The following is a 24,231-nucleotide window of genomic DNA, read 5'->3' as shown; positions in this document are numbered from 1 at the left end:
CGTAGGCATAAAATAGATACAGTAGTTTCCCCTTTTCCATAGGGAATATTTCCAAGACCCCCCCCCCCAGTAGATGCTTAAAGCTGCAGATAGTACCAAATCATATATACACTAACTTTTTCCCTATATATAATACATAATAATGATAAAGTTTAGCTTATAAATTAGGCACAGTAATAGGTTAATAACTGATAACGAATATAACAAGTATAACAATACTGTTCACAGTTTCACAGATAGATTTGCTCTTATTGTAGATCTTAGCAACCTCAGCATATGAGTTTTTTCTTTGCTTATTAAGTCAAGAACTTTTGGCCAGGCACCGTGGCTCACGCCTGTAATCTCACCACTTTGGGAGGCCAAGGCAGGAAGTTTACTTGAGGCCAGGAGTTCGAGACCAGTTGGGGCAACATGGGGAGACCTCGTCTCTACAAAAAAAATACAAGCATTAACTGGGTGTGGTGGCCTATGCTTGCAGTCCCAGATACTTGGTAGGCTGAGCTGGGAGGATTGCTTGAACTTGGGAGGCTGCAGTGAGCCATGACAGCACCACTGTACTCCAGCCTTGCAAGACCCCGTCTCAAAAAAAAAAAAAGAACTTTTACCTTTTCACTTAAAAGAAACACTTTATGGCTTCTCTTTGGTATATCCTAATTGCCAGCATCACTGCTGTTGCACTTTGAGGCCATTTATTTTCAAGTAAAATAAGGGTCACTTGAACACAAGCACTGCAATACTGTTAATAGTCAATCTGGTAACGCAGACAACTACTAAGTGACTAACAGTAGAGTTGCATATACCAGGGGTCCCCAATCCCCTGGGCAAGGGACTGGTATCTGACTCCATGGCCTCTTAGGAACTAGGCCACACAGCAGGAGGTGAGTGGCGGGCCAGTGGACGAACTTCATCTGTATTTACAGCCGCTCCCCATCGCTGGCATTACCGCATGAGCTCCTCCTCCTGTCAGATTAGCAGCGGCATTAGATTCTCATAGGAATGCAAACCCTATCGTGAACTGCTCATGCAAGGGATCTAGGCTGCCTGCTCCTTAGGAGAATCTAATGCCTGATATCCGTCACTGTCTTCCATCACCCCCAGATGGGACTGTCTAGTTGCAGGAAAACAAGCTCAGGGTTCCTGCTGATTCTACATTATAGGGCAAGATGGACCACTCTGGGATTTCATTATGCAACTCAGAATGGTACATAATTTGAAACTTATGAATTTTAAAAATATTTTTATACTTTTACTTTTTCTTTTACCTTGCAGCTCCAGTTCAAAGGAATTAATGTATTCTTATTATTATTGAGACAGAGTTTCCTTCTTGTTGCCCAGGCTTGAGTGCAATGGCATGATCTCGGCTTACTGCAACCTCCACCTCCCAGGTTCAAGTGATTCTCCTGCCTCAGCCTCCCGAGTAGCTGGGATTACAGGCATGAGCCACCACGCCCAGCTAATTTTGTACTTTTAGTAGAGACAGGGTTTCTCCATGTTGGTCAGGCTGATCTCGAACTCCTGACCTCAGATGATCCACACGCCTCGGCCTCCCAAAGTGCTGGGATTACAGGCGTGAGCCACTGCGCCCGGCCTATATTATTGTTATTATTATTAGTAGTATTTTATTTATTTATTTTTTGAGACCGAGTTTTGTTCTTGTTGCCAAGGCTGGAGTGCAATGGCGCGATCTTGGCTTACTACAACCTCTGCCTCCCAGGTTCAAGTGATTCTCCTGCCTCAGCCTCCTGAGTAGCTGGGGTTACAGGCATGCGCCACCATGCCCGGCTAATTCTTTTGTATTTTTAGTAGAGACGGGGTTTCTCTATGTTGGTCAGGCTGGTCTGAACTCCTGATCTCAGGTGATCCACCCGCCTTGGCCTCCCAAAGTGCTGGGATTACAGGTGTGAGCCACCACGTCTGGCCCTATTATTTTTGAAAACTGGTCTCATTCTGTTGCCCAGGATGATGTGCGGTGGCATGATCACAGGTCACTGCAGCCTTGACCTCCTAAGCTCAAGCGATCCTCCAGTCTCAGCCTCCTGAGTAGCTGGAACTACAGGTGCACACCACTATACCAGGCTAATTTTTTTGAATTTTTGTAGAGAAATGTTAACAGGTTGGTCTTGAACTCCTGGGCTCAAGCAATGCGCCCACCTTAGCCTCCCAAAAGGCTGAGATTACAGGCATGAGCCACTGTGCCCAGCCTGTGATATATGATTTTTTCAGTTCAGTTCTCTATTGTTGGACATTTAGGTGGCTTCTAATTTTTTACTACTATAACTAACTCTATATAAATTATCTTAATATTTTACTTACAAAAGCAATATATGTCCTTCCTAAATAATTTGCAAAATATAGTAGTGTGTAAAACAAAAAGCAAAATTCCCCATTTGATTCACCAGTACTTGTATTTCCTGGCACTTTTTTTTTTTTGAGACGGAGTTTCGTTCTTGTTGCCCAGGCTGGAGTGATCTCAGCTCCCTGCAACCTCCGCCCCCCAGGTTCAAGCGATTTTCCTGCCTCAGCCCCCTGAGTATCTGGGATTACAGGCATGTGCCAGCACGGCGGGCTAATTTTGTATTTTTAGTAGAGACGGGGTTCCTCCATGTTGGTTAGGCTGGTCTTGAACTCCCAATCTCAGGTGATCTGCCTGCCTCAGCCTCCTAAAGTGCTGGGATTACAGGTGTGAGCCACCGCACCTGGCCTATTTCCTGGCACTTCTATGCCTCATAAGGAAAGACTATTAATTTACTGTGTATCATCTAAAGTTTTGTTTTCTGACTCATTTTTTTCTTTTTCCTTTTCTTTTCCTTCTATTCTATTAACCTGTGGTGTTTTGTTTTCTGCTCTTGTCATGCTCTGCCTCAAGCAACCTCTTTGCTCTTCATATTTGCTTCTTAGTCTGGGAAACCAGACAAGTAAATCTATTAAAATTATCTGTAAATTTATTTATTTATTTATTTATTTATTTATTTATTTTTGAGACGGAGTCTCGCTGTGTCTCCCAGGCTGGAGTGCAGTGGCGTGATCTCGGCTCACTGCAAACTCCGCCTCCTGGGTTCACGCCATTCTCCCGCCTCAGCCTCCCAAGTAGCTGAGACTACAGGCGCCCGCCACCACGCCCGGCTAGTTTTTTGTATTTTTAGTAGAGACGGGGTTTCACCATGTTAGCCAGGATAGTCTCGATCTCCTGACCTCGTGATCCACCCGCCTCGGCCTCCCAAAGTGCTGGGATTACAGGCTTGAGCCACCGCGCCCGGCCTAATTTATTATTATTTTTAAGGCTAGTCAAAGCAGTGGGAGTAGAAAAGGAACAAGGAAATCTCTAATTGGTTGCACCACTGCATTCCAGCCTGGGTGATGGAGCAAGACTTGGTCTCAAAAAAAAAAAAAAAAGAAGAAGAAGAAATCTCTACTTGGTTGTGTTCAATTAGTTTCAATCAGTTGTAAACACCATTGCACTTGAACCAGCCAGAATTATGTGTAAACCTAGACAAAATAACTTACGAGTGAAGGCCTCACATCTCTGTGATTGAAGAGTATGAATTTGATTATATTCTCTGTTTTGCATTTTGGCTTACATTGAGCCTATTAAACCAACTTCCTAGTGCTAACTGCATCAGACAGTTGGAAAAGTAACCTTTATTTTTATTTTATGTATTTTTTAAATAGAGACAGGATCTGCTCTGTTGCCCAGGCTGTAGTACAGTAGCGTGATCATAGCTCACTGCAGCCTTGAACTCCAGGGCTCAAGAGATCCTCCTGCTTCAGCTTCCCAAATAGCTGGGGCTATGGGTGTTGGCTACCGTGCCCAACTAATGTTTTAAATTTTTCTGTAGAGATGGAGGCAAAGTCAAGATGCTTTTTTAAAGTGCATTCATGGCTGGGCACGGTGGCTCATGCCTGTAATCCCAGCACTTTGGGAGGCTGAAGCGGGCAGATCACGAGGTCAGGAGATTGAGACCATCCTGGATAACCTGGTGAAACCCCATCTCTACTAAAAATACAAAAAATTAGCCAGGCATGGTGGCAGGTGCCTGTAGTCCCAGCTACTCAGGAGGCTGAGGCAGGAGAATAACGTGAACCTGGGAGGCAGAGCTTGCAGTGAGCCGAGATCGCGCTACTGCACTCCAGCCTGGGCGACGGAGGGAGACTCCGACTCAAAAAATATAAAATAAAGTGCATTAATTAATTAATTAAATATTTACTGAGTGCCTGCCACATGTCAGGCACTGTATAAATATTAAGAATGTAAAAACAAAAATAAACAAAAAAGGCTCTTCATTATTTTTTCTTTTCTTTCCTGTTTTTATTTATTATTATTATTATTATTATTATTATTATTATTATTATTTTGAAGGGCTGGGGGGACAGAATCTCACTCTGTTGCCCAGGCTGTGCAGTGGTACAATCACAGCTCACTGCTGCCTTGACCTCCTGGGCTCATGTGATCCTCCAGCCTCAGCCTCCTACGCAGTTAGGACTACAGGTGTGTGTTGTCATGAATCCTCTTGCCTTGGCCTCCCAAAGTGCTGGGATTAGAGGTCTGAGCCACCACCACACCCGACCACCATTTTTTAAAGCTGTCACAAACACTGTTTGGGAAAACCTGTTAGTGCATTTTATTTTTTATTTTATTTTATTTAGATGGAGTCTTGCTCTGTTGCCCAGGCTGGAGTGTAGTGGTGAAATCTTGGCTTACTGCAACCTCTGCCTTCCAGGTTCAAGTGATTCTCCTGCCTCAGCCTCCTGAGCAGCTGGGATTACAGGAGGATGCCACTATGCCCAGCTAATTTTTATATTTTTAGTAGAGATAGGGTTTCACCATGTTGGCCAGGCTGGTCTCGAACTCCTGACCTCAAGTGATCCGCCTGCCTTGGCCTCCCAAAGTACTGGGATTACAGGCGTGAGCCATGGCATCTGGCCATGATCGTGCATTTTATAGTCTTCTTTGGCTGGATCCTCCCTTCAAAATCTGTATTTGAGCATTTTTGTCTTCCAGAGAAGTACAGCAGTAAACTCAGTTCTCTATTGATAACACACTGGTATGGGGCCTCTGTGTATATCTCCATGTAGTTTTTTCACCACCGCAAGTATAGTTATGTCCCAGCAGCCCTGGCAGCATTTACCTTAAGTGCAAGAGGGAAGTCCCCTGGCTGCCCATCTGGGTAAATATCTAGGACATCTGGACCCCCTGTGGGTCCTTTTGGTAAAACTAAACCCAGAGACCTGACACTGCATTTCACAATTCACACCATTGTCTAATGCTCAGCCTTTTATTTTTTCTTTCTTCTGTTAAAACTACTGAAATGCCCGGAGTTTGGTTAAGGGTGAGTAGAGAAGTCTGGAATGTTTTTAATCCTGTGTTCAGTGTTCTTGGTAACATTAGAAGAGCAGCAGAGCCATGAATCTAGTCATGCTCTTGGCTAATGCGGTCTACCCTGACTTAAGTGCTCCTCACATGAAAAGAGATCCAGGGCTTTAGTTGACAGTAAATGCAACCTGAGCCAGTGATGTGACCTGGCTGCCAAAACAAGTAAATGTGATATGAACTGGCGTTAAAAGAAGCCTGGTGGCTGGGACAAGAAAAGTAATAGTCCTAGAGTACATTCTGCAATGGTAAGATCACACCTGGAGGATGGTGTTTCCTCCCACACTATAAGAGTGATGTTGACAAGTTGGAGTATGCCCAAATTGGGCAACAGGATGATGAATGGCCTAGAAACTACATCTTTTGAGGAACAGTTGGAGGATTGGGGTAGTTACCCTGAAAACTGGAAGGCATGTGGGTGTGGGATAACTATTTTCAAATGTTCACAGGGTTATCATGTAGAAGAGTGGGACTCTTCTATGTCATCTCAGCAAGCACAACTTAGACCAATGGGTATGTATTACAAAGTGGCTGATTTTGTCTCCGTAAAGGGAAGAACTTTCTAGCCCTTATGAACACCCAAAAAATAGCAGCTCTGAAAGTAGTTACTTAACTTTTTATTTATTATTTTTGAGATGGAGTCTTGCTCTTATCACCCAGGCTGAAGTGCAGTAGCGCTATCTTGGCTCACTGCAACCTCCACCTCCCGGGTTCAAGCGATTCTCCCACTTTAGCCTCCCAAGTAGCTAGGATTACAGGAGCACGCCAACAGGCCTGGCTAATTTTTTGTATTTTTAGTAGAGACAGGGTCTCACCACGATGGCCAGGCTGGTCTCAAGCTCCTGACCTTAAATGATCTGCCCACCTCGGCCTCCTGAAGTGCTGGGATTACAGGCGTGAGCAACTGCGCCAGGTATATTTTTTTATTTCATTTTATTTTATTTTATCTTATCTTGAGACGGAATCTCACTCTGCCACCCAGGCTGGAGTGCAGTGGTGCCATCTCGGCTCACTGCAAGCTCCCCCTCCCGGGTTCAAGCCGTTCTCTTGCCTCAGCCTCCCAAGTAGCTGGGACTACAGGTGCCCGCCACCGCGCCTGCTAATTTTTTTTGTATTTTTAGTAGAGACAGGGTTTCACCATGGTCTCAATCTCCTGACCTCATGATCCGCCTGCCTTGGCCTCCCAAAATGCTGGGATTACAGGCATGAGCCACTGCGCCCGGCTACTTATTTATTTATTGAGACGGAGTCTCCCTCTGTCACACAGGCTGGAGTGCAGTGGTGTGATCTCAGCTCACGGTCACCTCTGCCTCCCCAAATCAAGGGTTCCTCCCACCTCAGCCTCCCAAGTAGCTGGGATTAAAGGTGTGCACCACCACAACTGGCTAATTTTTGTATTTTTACTAAAGACAGGATTTCACCATGTTGGCCAGGCTGGTCTGGAACTCCTGACCTCAGGTGATCCACCAGCCTTGGCCTCCCAAAATGCTGGGATTACAGGCTAGTGACTTAACTTTAATAGAGAGTGTTAGAAAAGAGGCTGGCTAACTGAATGTCAGAAGATCCATGAATAGGAAGTTTGGAGAGATGATCCTATCCAAGATCCTTTCAGAGTCAAAGGTTCTTTTGATGAACCATAAGAAGGTGTCAGTATCTTGTTCCTCAGCTCCTAGTAACAACAGAAACTGTGTGAAAATAGACTGTAAGGCAGAATGTCAAAGTTATGAAGGTAGAGGGAAATAAAGCCAAAGGTGCTTTGTTTTCCCTGGTGGTTATTCTGTTTCTGTGCATAAAGATTTAAGTAGTGTTTTTTTTTTTTTCTCCCCAAACAAGTTTTTTACTTTTAAAATTCTCTAGAGCTTTGGTGTGCTTTCATTCTCTGGAAACTTCTGGCCCTCCTAATATGTTTTTTTCAGGGTACTGTATTTTGACAAGATTATCCTTAACCCAATATTATAAAGCGACATTTCACAGAATCGTAGTTTGTGTCTATGCACGAAAGAACTAGCCCTGTGGAACAACTAGTTTTCTTTTTTGGTTTTGGTTTTTGACACAGGGTCTTGGTGTGTTGCCCAGGATGGAGTAGAGTGGCACAGTAATGGCTCATTGCAGCCTTCACCTTCTGGGTTCCAGTGATCCTCCCACCTCAGCCTCTCAAGTAGCTGGAACTAGAGGTGTGTGCCACCATGCCCGGCTAATTTTTAATTTTTTTAAGAGACAGGGCCTCCCTATGTTGCCCAGGCTGGTCTCAAACTCCTGGACTCAAGCTATTCTACTGCCTCAGCCTCCCAACGTGCTGGGATTATAGGTGTGACCCACTGTGCTTGGCCACAACTGGTGTTTTGTGATCATTAATAATTAAGTAGCATCTGGTAAAATGGGTACATTAGGATAGCTTAACTTTTTCCAACAGTCAGTGAGGTGAGTAATCATCATTCCCATTGAGCAGAAACTGGGTTTTGGAGCAGCCTGCCCTACCATGATCGTGGGTGGAGCTGGCACTAGAATCCAGAACTTTTGACTTCCAGGCCAGTGTTCTTTCTAATACAAAAGGCTACTGTTCTTTCCTAATACTGGGTTTAGAGCCTTACTTGATCGCAGAATACAGTTTTTCCTCTTTTAACCACAGCGTTCTCTGGAGTAGGATGGCAGGCTACCTTGGTCAAAGACGTGACCTCTAACTTAAGTGCTGTCCCTAAGTTCATTTTTGTCTAAAGGAAGTCTCCAGCAAACATCACTACTGATGTGTGTGCATACCTGGACCACCTCCTTGAAAACAGGGACACTAACACTTGCTCCAAAAAATGAATTCTAAGAATGTTAAGAGGGCAGTATTTGTCAAGTGGAATGGATTTGACTGGGCAGTGCAGCAAAATGCTTAAGTTCTGCAGTGTTTTTTGTTTTGCGTTGTTTTTTAGAGACGCAGTCACGCTATGTTGCCCAGGCCGGAGTGCAATGGCTGTTTGCAGGCATGATCATAGCGCACTGCAGCCTAGAATCCTGCTCAAGATATCCTCCTTGGCCTTAGCTGGCCTCAGCTTCCCAAGAAGCTGGGATTATAGGTGTGACACCTCGCTGGTTTACTCATTTTTCTGTTGAGGTATTATTGTGTGCTTCCTACTTTTACTATGCTATTTATACTTAACATAGTAGGTGCTGAATAAATACTAGTTAGTATCTTGGCTGGTCCCATAATCAGTAAAAACTGATCTCCGAATATGAAGCTGCTTGAGACCAGGCCCTTGCCCCAGTGCTCAGAGATCCACAGGTTGCTGTGGAGGCCAATCTGCCCAACCTGGAGTTCCAGAAAGGTCTGGGGATGTGTGTTGAGTGAGTCACAGCCAAACCAAGAAAGGTGGAGGTGGCGGGGTAGGGAGGCGTTGCTGCAGAAGAAACAGGTCAGTGAATGCACAGATATCTGAGTCAGCAAACTGAGTGAATCGCAAGAAGGTATCGGAGTTGTCATACTTGTTGGGCTAGTCATGTAACCTCCAGACTCTCCATTTCCTTATCTGTAAAAATAAGCAAATACTGTCTACTTATTTGCGATTATGTGAAGATTCAATAAGGTAATATTTGTAAATATTCGCATTTGTACTTGGCATATCAACTGGCACAAAGTAAGCATTCAATGTTAGCCACCGTTACCATTACGCTTTCATATTTTTTATTTTTGAGATGGAATCTCGCTTTGTCGCCCTGGCTGGAATACAGTGGCGCAATCTTGGCTCACCGCAACCTCTGCCTCCCGGGTTCAAGCGATTCTCCTGCCTCAGCCTCCTGAGTAGCTGGGATTTCAGGAGCGCGCTACCAAGCCTGGCTAATTTTTTTGCATTTTTAGTAGAGACGGGGTTTCACCATGTTGGTCAGGCTGGTCTTGAACTCCTGATCTGATGATCCGCCTGCATCGGCCTCCCAAAGTGGGCGCGTGAGCCACCGCGCCCAGCCTACGCTTTCATAATTTAATACCTTATAATAATTATGAACAGTGTCATTCCACGAATAATTTATTCCCTGGTCGTTGACTGCGAACGAGGTTGACAAAGATTCATAAACAACTGCTTCAGTCCCAAAGACGTTTCAGACAAGGTCAGGGCCGGCTTCACAATCCGAGACAAGCGGCGGCGTGACGTCCCCACGTCCGGTCCGGCCCGGGAGGATCTGCGCAGAGCCGCGCTCCCAGGGTCACGTGAGTCGCAGCCCCGCCCGGACTGAGTCTGTCCCCAGCGGCTGCGGCAGCGGCGTCTGCGCCTGCGCCTGCGCGGAGGCAAGCGCGCTCTGCGGCGCGGTCCGCGGTGGAGGCGGCGCGAACGGCCAGGGGGCCGCGGATGGCTTTGAGGGGCCCTGCGGGCTTGGGGCCCGGCTCTCGAAGGCCGTTGGACGAGGCAGTGGCAGGGGCCGTAGAGCGCGAGGCGCCGGCCCTTCTGGCGGCGGGAGGCGCGCCAGAGGACGATGAAGAGGACGATGGCCGTGGCCGGGGCCTGCTGCGCTGGGACGGCTTCTCCGCCTGGCTGCACTGCGTGTGTGTGGTGGGCTTCGACCTGGAGCTGGGCCAGGCCGTGGAGGTGAGGCCCGGCCCCGCCCTGTCTCCGCGCTCCGCCCCTGCGCCTGGGCGGCTGCCGCAAAGCCAAGCGCCCGCGGGCTGGCCGGCCTGGACCCCATCCGCCGCGCATCCGGGCGTGGCCAGTTTCCCCTCCGGCGCTCTTTCGGGCTGCAGTCCTACGGCACTTCCCGTGGGAGGATCTTGGGCTGCGGCTAGGGGTGAAAAGTTCTCTCTTAGGCCCTTCCTAAATACTTGTTGATGTTCATCCTGTTATTTCTTTCTTTCTTTTAAACCCAGAGCCACAGAACTAACTAAAAGGGTTAGTAGCACCCACCCGAGGAAGCCTGCAGGCAGGATGTTTGGTACTTTTTCAAGAACAATGCTCCATAACTAATGATGAACTCTTAATAGCGGAACTTGCACAACCAATTTTTAAGGCTCAGGTTGTTTTGGTCATTTGTAGTAATTCATAGAGCTTTTCCCTCAGCCTGAGCCGAAATACTTATCTCAGCATACATTTTCTCCCGTTCCTCCTTTTGTGCCTCATTTCTGGTTGGTTGGTTGGTTTTTTGAGACGGGGTTTTGCTGTTGTTGCCCAGGCTGGAGTGCAATGGCGCGATCTCGGCTCACCACAACCTCTGAATCCCGGGTTCAGGCGATTCTCCCGCCTCAGCCTCCCGAGTAGCTGGGATTAGAGGCATGCGCCACCACACCCAGCTAATTTTGTATTTTTGGTAGAGACAGGGTTTCTCCATTTTGGTCAGGCTGGTCTCGAACTCCTGACTCAGTTGGTCTGCCCCCCCTCGACCTCCCAAAGTGCTGGGATTACAGGCGTGAGCCATCGTGCCGGGCTTCATTTCTGTTATTTTTTAAATGTTGCCTCTGGAACAGTTGGTGTGAAACAAATGTCAAGATGAATATAGGGAAAATCATTTGCTTGTGAATCAGTCAACTTTTCCATTCTTATTTATGGCCCCTTATCGAAAGACTTTAGAAACATCTATTCTTGGCCGGGCGCGGTGGCTCAAGCCTGTAATCCCAGCACTTTGGGAGGCCGAGACGGGTGGATCACGAGGTCAGGAGATCGAGACCATCCTGGTGAGCACAGTGAAACCCCGTCTCTACTAAAACTACAAAAAAAAAAAAAAAAAAAAACTAGCCGGGCGAGGTGGCGGGCGCCTGTAGTCCCAGCTACTCGGGAGGCTGAGGCAGGAGAATGGCGTGAACCCGGGAGGCGGAGCTTGCAGTGAGCTGAGATCAGGCCACTGCACTCCAGCCTGGGCGACAGAGCGAGACTCCGTCTCAAAAAAAAAAAAAAAAAAAAAAAGAAACATCTATTCTTGACTTTGTTTAAGGTCTTTTTAGCATAAGGAATTGCTTGTTTTCATGTGTCCAAGAAAATCGTTATCAGAAGGGCGTTTGTTTAGATGTTTTTGTTTTTGGTATTGGTGACAGATTTCTATCTCATTCTGACTGTAGTGGCCTGGTTGACTAAGAAAACTGGCTAGGGGTGGTTTTTCTTAATGCCAAGCCACTGCTTTCGTATTCGGCCTGCCTTCTGGGTGTTTTAGTATAACACAGTTCAACATTAAGTTTCCACTAAGAACCAAGCATTATGTTAGTTGCGGAGCATACAAATAGGGTGTGCTCTAACCTATATTTGTAGATTGAGGCAACAATTTAGAGAACCAAGAATTAATCATAGTAGCTGATAAGGCCAAATGCAGTCCCTGGCACCTAGTGGCATTCTGTAAATACTTTTGATAGAATGGGTGAATATGTGAGCAATTCTTCTATCCTATTAAAGTAAGAAAAACAGTTCCCAAAGATTTTGAATAAAAGATTTATAAGCCATTTATTATTCACCTTGCCATGTTAACCTGAAGTTATATGTACAGCAAGAAATTTAACCAGAAAGCTTAAGAATGGGTTGTTGTAGTTGTGTTTTTAAATAGCTAAAGGAGATCCTTTTGGATTCTTATTATTTGGGACATTCTTTATGAATATTTTTGACCAGATAGACAGAAAACAGTGCTGCAAAAATGTGAATTATTAAAGGACTTATTTTGAATTTCATTTTCCATAATGTATGCCACTGTATAGAGTTTTTTTAGGTCAGGAGTTCTTAACCTTTTGCTTCCTGGATCTTTTAAAAATACAAACATTGTGAACTTTCCACTAGGAAAAGGCTGAGTAAACGAAATCATGTATGTGGTTCCATGGACTGTCTGGGTTTATCCATGGACCTTCTGTTCCATTGTCCCCACATTAAGAATCACTGGTTTTAGAAGGTGTAGGATGAGGGTGGGGAAGATTCTCTAATAAAGGAAGGTCGAGGCTGCAGTGAGCCATATTCGTGCCACTGCACTCAAGCCTGGGTGACAGATCGAGACACTGTCCCCCAAAAAACCCCTAACAAAACCCAGACTGTAAAGCTGGGCTGCCTAGGTTAGAATCCAGGTGACTTTGGGCAAGTTACTTAGCTTGTTTGAGTCTCACGTTCTTCTTTATAACAGGATAACAATACCTATATCATGGCATTGTTGTGAGGATTAGGTAATTTAATGTTTGTAAAGCATTTGGAGCAGTTCCTGGGACACAGTAAGATGTATTTAAGGCTTCATTTGAGAAGCATTGATTTTCTAGAAATTTCCTTTTTTTTTTTTTTTTTTTTTTTTTTTTTTTGAGACGGAGTCTCGCTCTGTCGCCCAGGCTGGAGTGCAGTGGCCGGATCTCAGCTCACTGCAAGCTCCGCCTCCCGGGTTTACGCCATTCTCCTGCCTCAGCCTCCCGAGTAGCTGGGACTACAGGCGCCCGCCACCTCGCCCGGCTAGTTTTTTTGTAGTTTTAGTAGAGACGGGGTTTCACCATGTTAGCCAGGATGGTCTCGATCTCCTGACCTTGTGATCCGCCCGTCTCGGCCTCCCAAAGTGCTGGGATTACAGGCTTGAGCCACCGCGCCCGGCCTACATCTTTTTTTTTTTTTTTTTTTTTTTTTTGAGGTGGAGTCTCACCCTGTCACCCAGGCTGGAGGGCAATGGCACAATCTTGGCTTACTGCAACCTCCGCGTCCCGTGTTGAAATGACTCTCTTGCCTCCGCCTCCTGAGTAACTGGGTTTACGGGAACCTGCCATCATGCCTGGCTAAGTTTTATTTATTTAATTAATTAATTTATTTTTGAGACAAAGTCTTGCTCTGTCGCCCAGGCTGGAGTGCAGTGGCCAGATCTTGGCTTACTGCAAGCTCCGCCTCCCGGGTTCACGCCATTCTCCTGCCTCAGCCTCCCGAGTAGCTGGGACTACAGGCGCCCGCCACCTCGTGCGGCTAGTTTTTTGTATTTTTTAGTAGAGACGGGGTTTTACCGTGTTAGCCAGGATGGTCTTGATCTCCTGACCTCGTGATCCACCCGTCTCGGCCTCCCAAAGTGCTGGGATTACAGGCTTGAGCCACCGCGCCCGGCCAGTTTTATATTTTTGTAGAGACAGAGTTTCACCATATTGGCCAGGCTGGTCTTGAACTCCTGACCTCAGGTGATCTGCCTGTCTCGGCCTCCAAAGTGCTGGAATTACAGGTGTGAGCCACCACACCCGGCTGAAATTTACTTTTTTTTTTTTTTTTTGAGACAAGAGTCTCACTCTGTTGCCGAGGCTGGAGTGCAGTGGCCGGATCTCAGCTCACTGCAAGCTCCGCCTCCCAGGTTCACGCCATTCTCCTGCCTCAGCCTCCTGAGTAGCTGGGATTACAGGTGCCCGCCACCTCGCCCGGCTAGTTTTTTGCATTTTTTTAGTAGAGACGGGGTTTCGTCGGGTTAGCCAGGATGGTCTCGATCTCCTGACCTCGTGATCCGCCCGTCTCGGCCTCCCAAAGTGCTGGGATTACAGGCTTGAGCCACCGCGCCCGGCCGAAATTTCCTTTTTAAGTGAAGAGAACTCCTGACTTTTGTTTTGGGAAGTGGGGCCTCAGTTTTCTCACTTGAAATTGAGGTACTAGAATCGATACCTTTTTTTAGTAGGGAACTTTGTTCCCTGTGTAAATAGATATCTAATCTGGAACCTTAATGACTAATCTTGTTGAAATGGGGCGTGTGTGTGTATCTTTATCTACAACAGAAACTAATTTAAGCTACCTCAAGCAGTAAAGGGGAACTTACTGTAAAGACACAGAGCTTAAATACCTGTTTCCAGCGATTTAAGACATAAACATAGTGGGGCTTCAGAAAATGGCTAGAGTTCAGAATCAGGGAATCCTCTTGGTTTTGCTCTTTTATGTGTGTGCAGATCTTGCTTATATTTCATGCTCTCTGCAAACTGCCTTCTTCCTCTTCTCTGATTTTTTTTTTTTTAAGGCAGAGTCTAACTTTATCCCCCAGCCTGGAGTGCAGTGGTGTAATTTCGGCTCACTGCAACCTCCACCTTCCAGGTTCAAGTGATTCTCCTGCCTCAGCCTCCCAAGTAGCTGGGACTACAGGTGCATGCCACCACACCCAGTTAATTTTTGTATATATATATATATATTTTTTTTTTAGTAGAGACAGGATTTCACCATGTTGGCCAGGCTGGTCTTGAACTCCTGACTTCGGTGACAACCCTGCCTCAGCCTCCCAAAGTGCTGGGATTACAGGTGTGAGCCATCGTGCCTGGCTTTTTTTTTTTTTTTTTTCCTTAGAGACATGGTCTGGCTCAGACTGGAGTGCAGTGGCATGATCATAACTCACTACAGCCTCAAACTCCTAAACTCGAGGGATCCTCCTGAGTATCTAGGACTACAGACATGCACCGCTACACCCGGCTATTTTTAAATTTTTTTGTGGAGACGAGGTCTTGCTATTTTGCCCAGGCTGGTCTCAAACTTCTGGCCTCAAATTATCCTGCTGCCTCTGCCTTCCAAAGTACTGGGATTATAGATGTGAGCCACCAGGCCCAGTCCTTCTCTGATCTTTAAGATGAGAAGTTAACGTTTTTAGCCACCTCAGTGAAAAAAGTGAATCTTTAACTCTCTTCCAAAGCCGGAGGAAGATAATCTGGCCTGGTTTGGGGCAGGTTCCCATTCTGATACAGTTGGCTAAAGCTCTGAATGGAAGGGGGAGTGTTTCACCTTGCATAAAATGTCTTTTAAGGCCCTGTCCTAAGTGAAGGGGGTTAAGGAGGTCTTTGAGCTAGAAAGTAACTGAACAAGGTGTTGACTGCAGTGGGTGTGCTGAGCTGCTTTTCACCTGAAGTGGCTGTGGAGGCATTACTACAGAATCAAAGTGTCCTCTGGAACAAGTTTTGAAACCTCCTGGGTTTGATATACTGTACCTCACTTTTAGCTTTGAAATTACCAATATTTAGTAAAGCCTTAATTATCTGAATACAGAATTACCTTATTTATTCAAGGTTTTTTTTTTTTTTTTTTTTTCGGAGTGAATAATAACATACTCATTGCTGAAAACTTGGCAAGTAAAGAAATTATAAACATTAGGCCAGGCGTGGCGGCTCACGCCTGTAATCCCAGCACTTTGGGAGGCCAAGGCAGGCAGATCGCGAGGTCAAGAGATCGAGACCACCCTGGCCAACATGGTGAAACACCGTCTCTACTAAAAATACAAAAATCAGCTGGGCGTAGTGGCATATGCCTGTAGTCCCAGCTACTTAGGAGGCTGAGGCAGGAGAATCGCTTGAACCTGGGAGGCGGAGGTTGCAATGAGATCGCACCGCTGCACTCCTGCCTGGCAATAGAGTGAGACTTTGTCTCAAAAAAAAAAAAAAAAGAAAAAGACAATAAATTATAAACACTAGAAAATATCACTCTTAATTCTACTAAGAGGCAACTGCTATTAATATTTGGCATTTTTGTTAATGCTTTTTTTCTTTATATAATTTTGTATCTGTCAAGGATTAATTTGATTGTTAGGAACAGAAACCTCAAATAAAGTTAAGTAAAGGGACAGTGATTATAAGGATTCCAGGCAGTCTTTTGGAATCCAAGTGTGTGGGAAGCAGGGATGAACTTGTGGGATTTGGAAAGCCCCAGGCTTTTGCCTTTGTCTCTGGAGCTGTGTTTTTTTTTGTTTTTTTGTTTTTTGTCTTTGCTCTTTGCATGTCTTTTCCATTCTCCATGCTGAAGCTGGTTTGTGCTGCAGTGGCCTCAGTTTCTGCTCCCCCATTACTCTGCTTGACTTTGGGTTTCCATGGTACTGATTTTAGCCAAACTCTTTTTCTGGAATGAGGCTGAAGCTTAATACTGGAGTATCTGATTGGCTCAGCATGGGACAGGTGTCCCATTTTGTTCACTTGTGGTTAGGAGACAAGGTTTCGGTAGCAGTAGAAGTCACTTAGGCTCACCCCTGCAATAGGAGGGACACTTCCAAAGCATAGTCTGGGCGGCAGTCTCCTAAACATGTCTACTGAGAGTCTGCTTTTATTCATAAATATTCTCATAAACAGTTTTTGAGATCATTAGACTCTTCATAAGCCAAGTACGGTGGCTCATGCCTGTGATACCAGCACTTTGGGAGGCTGAGGCGGGTGGATCACTTGAAGTCAGGACTTCAAGACCACTGTAGCCAACATGTCTCTACTTAAAAAATACAAAAATTAGCCAGCTTGGTGGCACATTCCTGTAATCCCAGCTACTCGGGAGACTGAGGCAGGAGAATCACTTGAACCTGGGAGACAGAGGTTGCAGTGAACTGAGATTGTACTCCTGCCTGGGCAACAGAGCAAGACTTTGTCTCAAAAAAAAAAAAAAGCCAAAAAACAAAAAACTCTTCATAAATATGATTTTACAAAGCAGACGTTCTTTTCTTTTCTTTTCTTTCTTCTTTTTTTTTTTGAGATGGTCTTACTCTGTCACCCAGGCTGGAGTGCAGTGATGCAATCATGGCTTACTGAAGCCTCGAACTCCCGGCACAGGTGATCCTTCTGTCTCACCTTCCCTGGTAGCTGATACTGCAGGCGTATGCTTATGCACCAGACTAATTTTTAAATTTTTTGTGGAGATGGGGTCTTGCTTTGTTGTCCAGACTGGTCTCAAATTCCTGGCTTCAAGGGATCCTCCTGCCTCCACCTCCTAAAGTGCTAGCATTACAGGCGTGAGCCACTGCACCTGGCTGTCAGCCTGTCCTTTGAAACTTTGAAGCCAGATACTCACTTTTCTCTAGCTATGAAAGTCTTAGAGGGCATAGTCTTCCAATAGAAGGCTGTTTCATCTACAATGAAAATCTGTTATTTAGTGTAGCCACCTTCATCATTTCTCTTAGATTTTCTGGATGACTTGCTGCAGCTCTCTATCAGTCCTTGCGGCTTCACCTTGCACTTTTATGTTATGGAGACAGCTTCTTTCCTTAAACCTCATGAACCAACTTTGGCTAGCTTCCAACTTTTCTTCTGCAGATTCCTCACCTTTCTCAGCCGTAACAGAATTGAAAAACAGAATTGAAAAGAGTTAGGCTGTTGTTCTGAATTAGGCTTCTGGCTTAGGGAATGTTGTAGCTGGTTTGCTCTTCTATCCAGACCACTCAGACTTTCTCCACATCAGCAGTAAGGCTGTTTCACTTTCTTATTCATGTGTTCACTGGAGTAGCACTTTTAATTTCCTTCAAGAACTTTTCCTTTGGCTGGGTGTGGTGGCTCAGGCCTGTAATCTCATCATTTTGGGAGGCTGAGGCAGTAGGATTCCTTGAGCCCAGGAGTTCGAAACCAGACTGGGCAACATGGTGAGATCCTGTTGCATAAAAAAAAGAAAGAAAAAAAGAACTTTTCCTTTGCATTCATAAGTTGGCTCTTTGGTCCAAGAGGCCTAGCTTTTGGCCTATCTCAGCTTTTGACATGCCTACCTCATTAAACTTAAATCGTTTCTAGCTTTTGATTTAAAGTGAGAGATGTGTGACTCATCCTTTTACTTGAACACTTAGAGGCCATTATAGAGTTATTCATTGCCCCAATTGCAATATTGTTGTATCTTACGGAATAGGGAGGCCTGAGGAGAGGGAGAGAGATGGGGTAATGGCTGGTCAGTGGAACCGTGAGAATACATGTATTTATTGATTAAATTTGCCATCTTATATGGGCATGGTTTGTGGTGCCCCAAAACAATTACAATAGTAACATCAAAGATAACTTATCACAGACCACTGTAACAGATACAATAGTAACAAAAAAGGTTGAAATATTGTGAGAATTACCAAAATGTAACACAGAGACACAAAGTGAACACGTTGTTGGAAAAATGATGCTGATAAACTTGCTTAATGTAGGCTTGCCACAAACCTGTAATTTGTAGAAACTAGTAACTGCAAAGCACAATAAAATGATGCACAATAAAACAAGGTATGCCTATATTAATAAAAGGAGAAGGAGGAGTGGTATTGGAAGGCAACAAGCGTTTACTGCCTTACCTGAGAGCAGTTATAATCTTATGTAATCAAATATTTATTTTGAAATATTTCTAAGCTTGGGTTTTAGGCTATAAACTTTAGTAACTTTGAGCTCGTTGAGAGCCAAGGGTATATGTGCCTAAAAATTCTACACCATTATGTAACTTTGAAATAAAGGATTATGTTCTGTTTTACCTGGGATATGGAAATATCTGTTAATGCTTATTGAAAATAAGGCTAAACATTTGTATCTTGGTAAATTTAAGCTAGTTTTGTATCATTGGGATTCTATTTGAGTTATTTTGTTTTTCTTATAAGAATCATCTGGAGCATTTATTACGTATGAGGATTCTGGGGCTCACCCATCTGCTTAATCAGAATCAGTTCCAGATGATCATTATATGTAGGCATGTTTGGAGTATGTTTTTGAATTTTCTCTTTACATATGCTTTTCTGTTTTTCTTGTAAACCAGCTGTTGTCAAAATGTGGTCTGAGGACTTCTGGGCATCTCTGAGACCATTTCAGGAGATTTGTAGGATGTTTTCTTTTCTTCTCTTCTCTTCTCTTCTCTTCTCTTTTCTCTTTTCTTTTCTTTTCTAGACAGAGTCTCGCTCTGTTGCTCAGGCTGGACTGCAGTGGCCCAATCTCGGCTCACTGCAACTCTGCCTCCCGGATTCAAGCAATTCTCCTGCCTCAGCCTCTTGAGTAGCTGGGATTACAGGTGCGTGCCACCACGCCTGGCTAATTTTTGTATTTTTAGTAGAGACGGGGTTTCACCATGTTGGTCAGGCTGGTCTCAAACTCCTGACCTCGTGATCCACCCGCCTCGGCCTCCCAAAGTGCTGGGATTACAGGCGTGAGCCACTGCGCCCGGCCAGGATGTTTTCAAACTATGTGTGGCTTTTCTTCATGTTCTTCAACCAGAACGACATATTGTAATAGAATGAACATAGAATGATTCTGCCAAGAGCAAACATTAAAGAAAAACAAAGTTTTTAAAAAAAGAATGAACGTCGAAGCAGATATGAGAATCTAGTTATTTCTATTAAATCAGACATTAAAGATATTTGCAAACGTGTAAACGATGCCATCTTCTCAGTAAAGTTTTTGTTTTATTTAGAAATATAGGTGGTTTTTTCCTAAACATTCAAAATCTGAAACGCTCCAAAACCTGAAACTTTCTGAGTACTGATGTGATACTTAAAGGAAATGCTCATTGGAGCATTTTGGATTTCAGGTTGTTGGATTTGGGATGTCCAGCTGAGTAAGTATAATTCAAATATTCTAGAATCTGAAAAGATCTGAAATCCAAAACACTTCTGATCCCACCAAGCATTTTGGATAAGGAATACTCAACCTGGCCGGGCGCGGTGGCTCAAGCCTGTAATCCCAGCACTTTGGGAGGCCGAGACGGGCGGATCACGAGGTCAGGAGTTCGAGACCATCCTGGCTAACACGGTGAAACCCCGTCTCTACTAAAAAATACAAAAAACTAGCCGGGCGAGGTGGTGGGCGCCTGTAGTCCCGGCTACTCGGGAGGCTGAGGCAGGAGAATGGCGTAAAAACCCGGGAGGCAGAGCTTGCAGTGAGCTGAGATCCGGCCACTGCACTCCAGCCTGGGCGACACAGCGAGACTCCGTCTCAAAAAAAAAAAAAAAAAAAAAAAAAAAAAAGGAATACTCAACCTGAATATAGTTACTTTTCATGAAAATTGAATATGTTAATGAGTATAGGTTATTATTTTAAAATAACAATTTTTTTAAATGATCACTTTTAGTTTCTACAATGGTGAGTGTTGATAGATGTAACCCATATAAACAAGAGTTCTAGGCCGGACATGGTGGCTCACGCCTGTAATCCCAGCTCTTTAGGAGGCCGAGGCGGGTGGATCTCCTGTCAGGAGTTCATGACTAGCTTGGCCAACATGGTGAAACCCATCTGTACTAAAAATACCAAAAAAAAAATTAGCCGGGTGTGATGGCGCATACATGTAATCCCAGCTACTGGGGAGGCTGAGGCAGGAGAATCACTTGAACCGGGGAGGTGGAGGTTGCAGTGAGCTGAGACTGTGCCATTGCACTCCAGCCTAGGCAACAAGAATGAAACTCTGTCTCAAAAAATGAAACGAAATACCGAGTTCTTTGGGAGCCTCAGTACATTTTAAGAGTATAAAGGGATGTTGGAAACAAAAAGTTTGACAGTTGCAGTTTTACACTCTCTGGCTTGAGATGCTTTGATTAGTTGACTTGTGGGAGGTAGGCTAAAGTAGTAAAGTGAATTGTAAAGTCAGACCAGGGCTGGCATCCTGGTTTGAGTACTTACTAGATGTATTATTTTGATGAAGTCACTCACTCTGTATGCTTCATCTCCTCTGGTATAAACAGGAACCAACTTCACAGAGTTCCCATAAGAGTTAAATCAAGTGTGCGAGGCGCTAAGCACAGTGCCTGGCACACATCAGGGGCTCAGCAACTTCAGGCTCTGTTGTGGTTGACAGGCTTTGAAGGTTGTGGATTCTCACAGAAGATGCAAAACTATGGGCCCCGTTGTTTCTTTGATTGTTCTATGACTTTAAACAGAAAATTTACTTTAAAGAGAAACTTTATTTGTATATCTCATTTCTTTCTTTCTTTTTTTATTTTTTGAGACAGTGTCTCACTTTGTTGCCCAGGCCGGAGTGCAGTGGTGTGTGATCATGACTCACTGCAGTCTTGAACTTTTGGGTTCAAGGGATCCTCCCACCTCAGTTTCACAAGTAGCTGGTACTCCAGGTGTGTGCCACCATACCCAAATAAATTGTTTTATTTTTGTGTCACCCAGTGTGATCTTGAACTCCTGGGCTCAAGGGATCCTCCTGCCTCCACCTCCCAGTGTTGAGATCCCAGGCGTGAGCCATTTTACTTAGCCTCATTTATTCCTTTCCGTCACTCTAATTATTAAGTAATATATAGATTTTATTTATTTGTTTGCGACAGGATCATGCTCTGTCACCAGGCTACAGTGCACTACAGCCTGGACCTCCCAGGCTCAAGCAGTTCTCTCACCTCAGCCTGTCAAGTAGCTGGACTACAGCCTGGCTACTTTTTTATTTTTTGTTTTTTTGTAGAGACAGGGTTTTGCTGTGTTGCCCAGACTGGTCTTGAACTCCTGGCCTCAAGTGATCTGCCTGCCTCAGCCTCCGACAGTCCACGTGCCTTAGTCTCCCAAAGTGCTAGTATTATAGGCATGAGCCACCATGCCCGGCTTTAGACTTTTTTTTTTGAAACAGAGTCTTGCTTTGTCACCCAGGCTAGAGTGCAGTGGCGCAATCTCAGCTCACTGCAACCTCTGTCTCCCGAGTTCCAGCGATTCTCCTGCCTCAACCTCCTGAATAGCTGGGATTACAGGCACGTGGCACCGCACCCAGCTAGTTTTTGTATTTTTAGTAGAGGCAGGGTTTCATCATATTGGTCAGGCTGGTCTCAAACTCCTGACCTCATGATCTGCCCACCTCAGCCTCACAAAGTGCTGGAATTACAGGCGTGAGCCACCGTGCCTGGCCCATAAACTCTTTTTTGAGGTGGAGTCTTACCCTGTCACCCAGGCTGGAGTGCAGTGGCACAATCTTGGCTCACTGCAACCTCTGCCTCCTGGGTTCAAGCAATTCTCTACCTCAGCCTCCTGAGTAGCTGGGATTACAGGTGCCCACCACCACGCCCGGCTAATTTTTGTATTTTTAGTAGAAATGGGGTTTTACCATCTTGGCCAGGCTGGTCTTAAACTCCTAACCTCGTGATCCCCCCCTCCGCCTCCCAAAGTGCTGAGATTATAGGCATGAGCCACCGTGCCCAGCTAAGCTCTTTTTAAATAAGGGAACTGAAACTTAAAAGAGGTAACTTGCCCCATATCACTTGCTTAGTAAGCCAGGATTTGAACCCCGGTCCTTTTGATTCTGAAGCCTAATTTCCCCCCACTATACTGTGTTATCCTGGGTACAAAATTAAGCTACTTTTGTTTACTATTTAGGGGAAACTGAAGCAAAGAAGACGTGAAATGCCAGTGGTAGCTTGAACTAAAATTCTTAAATTCTTGGTAGTAGTAGTTTACCTCATTTCTCAAAGTGTTCCTGTTTACATGCTAATACTAAATGTAATAATAGTACCTAGGGCTATTTTGTGAGTTGTATGAACTGCTTTTAGCATTTTTGTGATCTTTTAGTTGGCAAAATGCTTTACGATCCTGTGAAATGCACAGTAGACACTTGCTTCTGTTTGGACGAAAGAATAACTGAACTCAGACCAGTGTGACCTATGTCAATGACATAAAGTTAGATTTCCTGAATGTAGGTATTCTGACTGAAAGCAGTTTACAACCATGGGCAGATGAAGTGAGATGATAATTTTAATAGTTCTCATTTCTAGTGTATTGTGAGGATTGATTGATACAACACAGTGCCTGGCACAAGGAAAACACTTGATAAAGTTGGCAATTGTAATTATTGAGTTTTTCTGAAATAATGAAATAGGTACTCTTTTGGTCTAGCTTATTTCAGTTCTATCTGTATTACTCATTTAGTGAATTACTGCCTAAGCTTAGAGTCCTTTATAAGTAATATAGGATCAGTATGAGGGTAGCATCACTAAATTTTTGTTGGTACCTATTATAGTAGGAGCACTGGGACTGTTTGCATAGGCCATAATAAGCACCTAACATGCACAAAGGTTTCTGTTATGTTAATCAGTAGATGAAGACATAAGAATCCTTGCTCTCCAGAATTTAACTAAAGAGACAAGTTGGCCAGGTGTGCTGGCTCATGCCTATAGGCCCAGCACTTTGGGAGGCTGAGGTGGGTGGATTACTTGAGTTCAGGAGTCCGAGACCAGCCTGGTCAACATGACGAAACTCCGTCTCTACTAAAAATACAAAAAAATTAGCCGGGTGAGGTGGTGCACACTTGGAATCCTAGTTACTTGAGTGGCTGAGGCAGGAGAATCGCTTGAACTTGGGAGGCGGAGGTTGCAATAAGCTGAGATCGTGCCACTGCTCTCCAGCCTAGGTGACAAAGCCAGACTGTATCTCAAAAACAAAACAAAACAAAACAAACTATATAGTCAGTGGTCCAGAGAGTAAGTGAAATTTTCTGGTGGAAGGTGAAAATTGATTTGAACCTTTAGGGCTGCGTAATTTAAAATTTCAGCTTATATAATTAAAAAATTATACACAATATTTATTGAGGAAAAATTACAGAAATTACAAAAAGAGGCAATAGGAATCACTTATTTCCCCTGCTGGATGGAATTTAATAGGCAGATAAATGGTGAATCAGTTCCTAAGTGTGAGCAAGGGAAGAAGCAGGAAAGTTCAAAGCATCTTTAGAATTAATGAATATATTATGTACTGAAATATTATGATCTTCAAGATCTTAAGGAAAAAAGCAGTGTGTAAAGCAGTGAGAACAGAACAGAATGTAATTTTTTTTTTTTTTTTTTTGGAGATGGAGTCTCACTCTTGTTGCCCAGGCTGGAGTGCAATGGCGCAATCTTGGCTCACCAAAACCTCCGCCTCCTGGGTTCAAGCAATTCTCCTGCCTCAGCCTCCCGCAGAATATAATTTATGTTAAGGAAAAGTACATACATAATTTTTCTTTGAAAGATACATAGGAAATTGTTTAGCAATGGTTATTGAAGGAAGAAAACCTCAAGCTCAATGGGAGAGAGACTATAATGATGATTTTATGCCTTTTTAAGGTTTGAATTATTGTGTCTACGTTTCCGTTTTTAAAAATTCAGGTATTCACATATAAAATTCACACTTTTAAAGTGTATAATTCATTGGTTTTGAGTTTTTCACAAGATGTGCAACTAACACCACTATCTAATTGCAGGACATTTTTCTTCACCCCCAAAAAACGCATACCCATTCCCCTTTTTCCCTGGCGCCTGGCAGCCCCTAATAAGCTTCTGTCAGTATGCTTTTCATGGGA

The 24,231-nt window shown here is 44.4% G+C and overlaps 1 protein-coding gene across 4 annotated transcripts in view; it reads left to right on the top strand.

Moving 5' to 3' along the window:
- Window positions 1–9,631: 9,631 nt before the first annotated feature.
- DENND6A (DENN domain containing 6A) overlaps window positions 9,632–24,231 on the top strand; it is a 71,274-nt gene continuing 56,674 nt past the window's right edge. The window contains exon 1 of one of the 4 annotated variants that reach the window (XM_050781173.1): window positions 9,632–9,933. In XM_050781173.1, the coding sequence (XP_050637130.1) occupies window positions 9,697–9,933 (237 nt within the window). In that variant the 5' untranslated portion in view covers window positions 9,632–9,696. The remainder of the gene's footprint in view (window positions 9,934–24,231) is intronic. The other 3 variants (XM_050781174.1, XM_050781175.1, XM_050781176.1) reach the window with 3 other exon arrangements.

The sequence above is a fragment of the Macaca thibetana genome, chromosome 2 (assembly GCF_024542745.1).
Source record: "Macaca thibetana thibetana isolate TM-01 chromosome 2, ASM2454274v1, whole genome shotgun sequence".
Lineage (NCBI taxonomy): Eukaryota > Metazoa > Chordata > Mammalia > Primates > Cercopithecidae > Macaca > Macaca thibetana.
Note: the sequence above shows the minus strand (reverse complement) of the source record. Positions and strands in the feature narration are given on the sequence as shown.